Source organism: Salvia hispanica, chromosome 1 (assembly GCF_023119035.1).
Source record: "Salvia hispanica cultivar TCC Black 2014 chromosome 1, UniMelb_Shisp_WGS_1.0, whole genome shotgun sequence".
NCBI lineage: Eukaryota > Viridiplantae > Streptophyta > Magnoliopsida > Lamiales > Lamiaceae > Salvia > Salvia hispanica.
The window spans coordinates 4,280,036-4,288,022 of record NC_062965.1 but is presented as its reverse complement, the minus strand read 5'-3'; the positions used below and the strand labels follow the sequence as shown (position 1 = coordinate 4,288,022).

The 7,987-nt window shown below is 33.9% G+C and overlaps 1 protein-coding gene across 1 annotated transcript; it reads left to right on the top strand.

The window, feature by feature from the left end:
• The first annotated feature begins 3,775 nt into the window (after positions 1 to 3,775).
• On the top strand, positions 3,776 to 7,987 carry LOC125202427 (7-deoxyloganetic acid glucosyltransferase-like). Its single transcript, XM_048100821.1, has 2 exons — positions 3,776 to 4,304; positions 6,644 to 7,987. Exons 1-2 carry the CDS (start codon positions 3,776 to 3,778, stop codon positions 7,615 to 7,617), a joined length of 1,503 nt encoding a protein of 500 aa, XP_047956778.1. The 3' UTR covers positions 7,618 to 7,987.

Here is a 7,987-nt window from a genome sequence, read left to right as displayed (position 1 = left end):
ATTAATAATGTACTGCAATATAACTAGTGCTATTTATATTTTGATAGTATTTTTTATTAAAAATAATTATTTAAATGTTGGAGTACTAACTAGTGCTATTTATATTTTAATGGAGTAGTATTTCTTATTAAAAATCATTATTTAAACATTGGAGTACTAATTATCCCATTCGTTCCGACCCCGCGATTATCAATTCCTGGATACGTTATTATTAAAGATGACTCACTTTCCTTGTTTGTTTGTCCCAATCAAAGTGACTCATTACTTATAGAAATCTTTTTATCTCTATTTTATTCATTCTCTCTTATTTTACTCTCTCCACTTAATACACAAAATCTAATTACATAAAATCTCGTGTAGTCCAAGAAAGGGGTCATCTTCGTTGGGACGGGGGAGTATAATCTAAACACGAGATTTGCTCCCATTTGTAACGTGCGCACCATCGGTAATGATGATGATTCACGAATTCCAACCTTTTCCAACATTTTTTCTATATATTTTGTCAGTTTCAATTAAGATACATATATCTTAATTGACATAAAATTTTATATATTAATGAGTAATAGAATATCTAATTAGAGATCAAAAGTGGATGCAAATATTAAAATAAAGAAAAAAAGGGGGAGATAAATATTTTAATTAAAGAAGGAGAAAAATGGTTAAGTATATTAAAGAGAGAGAAATTAAAAAAAAATAAAAAATTATTATCTTATTTGTGATAGATTACAAAAGGAAAACATGACAATTTGGCTGGGATCGAAAGCGTGTCAATTTAGTTGGCAAAGGGAATATTAGATTTCATTCTGTCTATAATTGTCTGGGATCGAAAGCGTGTCGATTTAGTTGGCAAAGGGAATATTAGATTTCATTCTGTCTATCTAAATTTTTTTTATCGATGGTATTTAAGGATATTACTCCCTCCCTTATAATTAAGCTGAGTCAAAACTTTTAGGTATGGAGATTAAGAAATTGTGTTCAAAAATAGGAAAACAAAATAAAATAGAAAAGATAAAGAGAGAATAAATTGGATGATGGAATAAAGTAAAAATGATTCGATGTGTTATTTTTTTATCAATAAAAAGAAATGACTTAACTTAATTGGGGTATTTCAAAAAAGAATATCACTCAACTTAGATGTAATAAAGGGAGCTATATTTATTTTAAAGTTACAATTCACACGAACTAGGTGCATATTCGACCTAGAGTTTCTTACCATTTGAACTAAAAAATCATGAATTTGTATAAAAGTGTAGTGGTACATGTCATGTACTCCCTCCGTCTAGTTGAGTTGTTTTTTATTTTTTTTAACAAAAACGATGCTCTCTCCATCCACAAAAACTAATCCTAATTATAGACGGCACGAGTTTTAATGAGAGAATTGGTAAATGAAGAGAGAAGGAGAAAGAATAAGTAAAGAGAAAGATAGAGAAAAAAAAATAGATAAAGTATGACAGAGGGGAGAATAAATGAGTTAAGTGTGAGATAGAAATTATCCATTTTAAGAAATGAAACTATTTTTTTATAGATATCCCAAAATTGCAAAATAAGATAATTTTTTTGGAGGGAGGGAGTACTCTCTCCAATTTAACTATTTAATACTATCATTTCTGCAAAACGGGTGTAAAAAAGAAATAGTCCAACTATCGTGGCACAGAGGGAGTACATAATTGGTAAAGTGATCATTACAGAAGTGGCTCTCAATACAAAGCGCAGGATCATGTGATTTGTCAATTTTATGCTTAATAATTAACCACAAAAGTTGTTCTCAATACAAAATTCAGGACAATGAGATTTATCAATCTTATGCTTAATAATTAACCAAAAACACAAAATATTATTATTAGTCCGTTTAGTTCATTCTATAAAATATGAATTTGAAGTCATTTGTATCTCATTTTAAGTCGTCCTTAATAAAATAATCTAAAAATAAACTACCAATTACCTAAAACTTATTTCCCTATGTTTGGTAATGTGTTTTGGATTAAGAGTATAGACCACAATCCTACCACAATCCTACATAATCGCATATTAAATCTAGGTAGTTAACCCAACATAACAAAATAATTATGAAATACAGGTAGTTAACACCATATAATCATAATTAAGGGAGAGTCTAGATTGTTACTAATTCCAATGCAAGAAACTTTGACGTAAGGCCGTAGATCAAATGAACTGATTGAAATGAATTATCCTTTTAAATTGTAATAGTAATAAATTAATAATCCCCAGTCACGTAAAAATATGTGCATTTTACATTTTCATCCATCCCATAAAAATACGTGCATTTCCATATATGGAAAGTTATCCCAAATTTATTATCCCTACACATCAAGTTAGTGGCGGACGCAGAAATAAATGGTGGTAGGGGCTGAAATATATATACTCCTTCGTCCGTGAATAATCGTCTCTTATTTCCTTTTCCCGTACGTGTTCGCATATTGGTCTCATTACTCTTTTGTTTCGATAAGTAGACTCCACATTTCACTAACTCGTCTCAATCACGATTTATAGTAGTAATATATGAAAATGTAACTCATAATGCACTAATTTATTGTAGTAATATATGAAAATGTATCTCATAATGCAATAACTTTTTTTTTTTTAATATAATTTTTAAGCATAGATTAAATCAAAGTAAGATGATTAATCACGGACAAAGAATAAACTACTCCTATTAAACAAAATATTCCAACTGAATAACTCAAAATGTTGTCCTAAGTAGTTGTAAAAGAAAAAAAAAATATTATTTGAGACAACTTCAATGTGAGCACCTTAAACTCTAAACGAACATTTTTGAAACAAATAAATATTTGTATAATAGAATTGTAAAGAAATAAAAAGAAAAGAAAAGAAAATAAAAAGAGTAAAGCAGTTATTTATACCACACTGTATATTGAAATCAACTGTCAACGCTACTTTCAAGGCCTTATTATTTTAAATATATTTATAATTAAGTATTTTAAAGGCCATCTTCTTCTCCAAAATAGCCGTAACAACAATCTTCTGCAAATTTGATTTCTCATATTTAACTCAGCAACTTCAGCCCCTTCTCAACATTAATCTCACACGATTTAGTCTTCGATAACCTTAATTTAGGAAGGGCTTAAGACTGGCTTTTAAAAAATTTAAAAGATTTTAGCGATAGGATAAAAGGAAAAAAAAAAATTGGGGAAGGACTTAAGCTCCTCCCTGGGCCTTACTGGATCCGCCACTGCATCAAGTTATTTAAAACCGATACAATCATTAAAACACTACACTATTAATAATAAGGATTCTACTATTCACTACTATTTTAACTGTTTTTTTTTTCATTTTACCAATATTATCTTAATTCCTATGTCATATCATATGCTAATATTTTTAGGAGACTGAGAGATTACTACTCCCTCCGTCCTATTTTAAGAGTCCCAGTTGAGTTCGGCAAGATTTTAAGAAATATAAAGGAATGTTGGTGAGAAAAGATAGTGAAACGTGGATCCTACTTTTATATATTAGTTTTACAATACAATGTGAGTGAAAAAAGGTGAGTGGAATGTGGGGCATATTACCAATTATGGAATATTTCAATCGGGACTCTTAAAGTAGGACATCTAAAAATAGTAAACCAGAACTCTAAAATAGGATGGGGGAGTATTAAAGACATATCAGGCTTTCAAAGCCAATGACGGATCTACCCTTAAAATTAAGTAGTAGTAATTATCTATAAATATAATCCAAACTATCGTAATTACATCGCCTCCCAAAGAAAGAAATAGTAACACATAAATAGAGAAAAATGTCGACTAAAGAAAGCAGAGCAAATCCGGCGCCGCATATTCTTATAATTCCGATACCACTTCAAGGGCATGTGAACTCCATGCTCAACCTTGCGGAGATCCTCTGCCTCTCCGACCTCCACGTCACCATTCTCCTCTCCGATTACATCCACGACCGCCTCCTCCGCCACGCCAGCCTCGATTCCCGCTTCTCCAGCTACACCAGCTTCCGCGTCGCTACCATCTCCGACGGCCTCCCAGACGACCACCCCCGCTCGGGCAGTCAGATGGTGGATGTCCTGCATAGCGTTCGGGAGGTTGGTGGGCCGCAGTTCCGCCGTCTCATGGTGTCGACTGATGGGATGAGTGACGGCGGGGCTAGGCCGCGCGTGAGCTGCCTGATCATGGACGGGATGCCGAATTTCCCTATTCCGGTGGCTGCAGAAATGGGGATTCCGTTCATATATTTTCCGACGATCAGCGCCTGCGGCCTTTGGCCCTATTTCTGTTTTCAAGAGGTCATCGACGCCGGCGAACTACCTTTGAGAGGTAAATTAATTTCCCTATTTGTTTTATATATTTTCTTCTGTTACTTAGTACTCAAACTTATATATCCCACCCCCTCCGTCCCTGAAAATTTGTCACTTATTTCCTTTTTCGTCAGTCCCTAAAAATTTGTCACCTTTCACTTTTATCATTTTTAACAGTGAACTCTACATTCTACTAATTCATTATCACTCACATTTTATTTAAAACTAAAATATAAAAGTAAGACCCACATGACACTCACTTTTTCAACCCAATTTCTATTACATTTCTTAAAATCCGTACCGGATCAAATGGTGTCAAATTTTAAGGGACGGAGAAAGTATTATTTTTATAACAAAATGTGAGTGGAATAAGTAGGGGGGATGTAGGGCCCACTTACCGCTATGATAAAAGTGAAATGAAATTATTATTATGAGACGGACTGAAATGGCAAAACAGAACTCTTATTGTGGGACGGTAGGAGCATTTGTTTTTACATAAGAATTTTTAAAACTAGTAATGTAGAAATGAGAATTTGGTGAAATTTTTTATTAAATATACTTCCTCCGTCCATAATTAAATGTCTCATATTTGATCGGCACCGATTTTAAAAAATTGTTTCACTTTATAAAGTAAAGTGGTATAAAAAGTTAAATTTGACACCTATTTTTATATATTGATTTTATAATAAAGTGTAAGTGGAATGAGTTAAGAATGTAGGGTCCACTTACCAAATATTACTAGTAAAAAAGTGAAATGTGATATTTTTTGGCGAACGGATGAAAAAACAAAAATGGGACATTTAATGACGGATGGAGGGAATACTTCTCATATGCACTCTCCATTTTCGTTCATCCCATAAAATATGAGCATTTCCACTTATGGGAAGGTATCCCAATTTATTATCTCTATACATCTAGTTATTTAAAAGTTATACCATCATTAACTATCATTTCCTTCTTCTTTTTATACTTTACAAATTTTATTTTAATTCCTGTTTGATATCATATATTTATATTGTATGGGACAGAGAGAGTATATGTAAATGACAAGTACATAGTACTACAAAATTTATTGTTTAAAGATCTAGGCCTTTCTTGGTATGGTGGAATGGAATGGGGAAATGGAATAACATTCCTACCTCCATTCCATTCCTTAGCTTGGTAAATATTTTTGTTAGGAATCACCATTCCTTTTGGAATAGCCATTCCATTCCATTTGGGAATATCCATTCCATCCATTTAGCTAAAGAATGGTCATTCCATTTTCTTTCTTCTTATTTTAAATTTTAACAATAATTATATAAATATTATTTTATATTATATTTAAATTTAATATCATCACAATTTTATAATAAAATTAAAATTTTAAAATATTTAATAATTGAAAAATCCCACACACACACACTTCCCGCACAACACACTACACACTTCACACATTTCACACACTACACACGCTTCGCACATTTCACACACTTCACACACTAAAACACTTCACACATTTCACACACAACACACACTTCACACACTACACACATTTAACACAGTTCGCACACTATACACACTACACACACTTCACACACTACATACACTACACACACTACACGCACTTCACGCACTTCACACACTACACACATTTCACATACTACACGCATTTCACATATTTCATACACTACACACATTTCACACACTACACCCACTACTGTGTGAACTGTGTAAAATGTGTGCAGTATGTGAAATATGTGAAGTGCGTGTAGTGTGTGAAATGTGTTCAGTGTTTTTTTTGGTAGAATCAACATATTAATTATTCATATTTCATTTCGTTCAATTTATATATTAATTTGTAGTTATCAAACATAGGAATGAAATCAATCAAGGAATAACAATTCCATTCCATTTGCATTCCTTGTGTTTACCAAGCACAAGCATGGAATGGAATTGTCATTCCATTCCTACCTTCATTCCATTCTCATCTCCATTCCATTCCCTCCTCATTTCATTCCACCATACTAGAAGGGCACTACAAAATATTTTACACACATTAGACGCCTTTAACAAATGATCCGTTGAGTCAGCTGAAAGTTAGATCTAAATTTGGAATTATAAACATTACACAAGCACATTATTAGTCAAATCGATATGGAATTTATGAAAATTTCCCTACGAAAATTTCGAATGGCCCTTGTATAATCGTTATCCTGATATTTTTCTTTAAACACAATCTATTGACAGTCAAAACATGATTTCACTTGTGCTCATGCAATTCTAAAACATATACTAGTACTATCAACAAACCAATTAATAAACTCAAAATACTTCATTTCCACACTCGCATCCTGACTGTTGATGGATTTGATTCAGATAAAAATGAAGACAAATTGACATTCTGGAGAAGGAGAGAGATGGACTTAATGGTAACAAGTGTGCCGGGAATGGAAACGGTCCTCCGGCGACGAGACCTCCCGTCGTTCTTCCGAGTCGAAGACGTCAACAATGCCGTCCTGCAGTTCGTCGTCGCAGAGATTAAGAGAACACGTCAAGCTATCGGACTCATACTCAACACATTTGAAGATCTAGAAGGTCCGATTCTTGATCATATCAAACACAATGCGAATCAGAATCTGTATTCCATCGGCCCCTTACACTTGCATTTGAAAGAATTGCTGAAGGCAAAGGGAGTGGAATCATCGCATCATTCTAGCAGCTTCTGGAAGGAAGATGACGACTGCATTGCCTGGCTAAATTCTCAGCCTCCCAATTCTGTAATATACGTGAGCTTTGGGAGTGTTGCCATATTGACAAGGGATGAATTATTGGAGTTTTGGTATGGGTTGGTTAATAGTGGGAAAAAATTCTTGTGGGTGGTTAGAGCGGATTCCATTGCCGGGGACGGGATTGGAAATGAGATCCCGGTCGAGCTTGAGGAAGGTACGAAATTGAGAGGGTTGATGGTGGAATGGGCGCCACAAGAACTAGTTCTAAGGCATAAGTCGGTTGGGGCATTTTTCACGCACAGTGGATGGAACTCGACTATTGAAAGTATAGTGATTGGAGTCCCGATGCTTTGCTGGCCTTATTTTGCGGATCAAATGGTGAATAGTAGGTTTGTGAGTGAGGTGTGGAAGATTGGATTGGATATGAAAAATACTTGTGACAGGTTGTTGATTGAGAGGATGGTTAGAGAGGTAATGGAAGTTAAGAGAGATGAGTTGTTGGAGAAGGTTCGTGGTATGGCGAATATGGCGAACAAGGCTATTTGTAAAGGAGGATCTTCACACCTTAATTTGAACCGTTTAATTCAGTTTTTGAAGTCCGGGGCGTCATCAAAGCTTTAATCAATTTAATTCAGCATCCATGTTTTGGAAACGAATTATAGTGTCTTGTATTATTCAGAACATGTGATGCAGTTTCAACGTAGAAATCGGGCAAAAGCTGGCGGTGTCAGATTGATTTGAAATTCGCACGAATTATAGTCGCGATGATGGACGATGGATTTTGGCCATCTGACATCGTTTAGGGGGCGAAAACTGCAATTTACTGTTTTTATCGGCTTATTTTTAATTTTTTATTTTCTGTTTTATTTCCTTATGAACTTCTAGGGTTTTTTAAACGCTTATAAATAGCGTTGCTTTTGTTTTGGGCCGCAGTTGAATTTTGATAATAATATTTCGTTTTTCATTGAAACTAGGGTTTCTCTGAATTTCT

Bases quoted from the DNA above. Each gene is read 5' to 3' on its own strand.
- LOC125202427 (XM_048100821.1), top strand. From the start codon at position 3,776: ATGTCGACTAAAGAAAGCAGAGCAAATCCGGCGCCGCATATTCTTATA. The intron at 4,305-6,643 runs GTAAATTAATTT...GATTTGATTCAG, and splicing joins CGGCGAACTACCTTTGAGAG to ATAAAAATGAAGACAAATTG.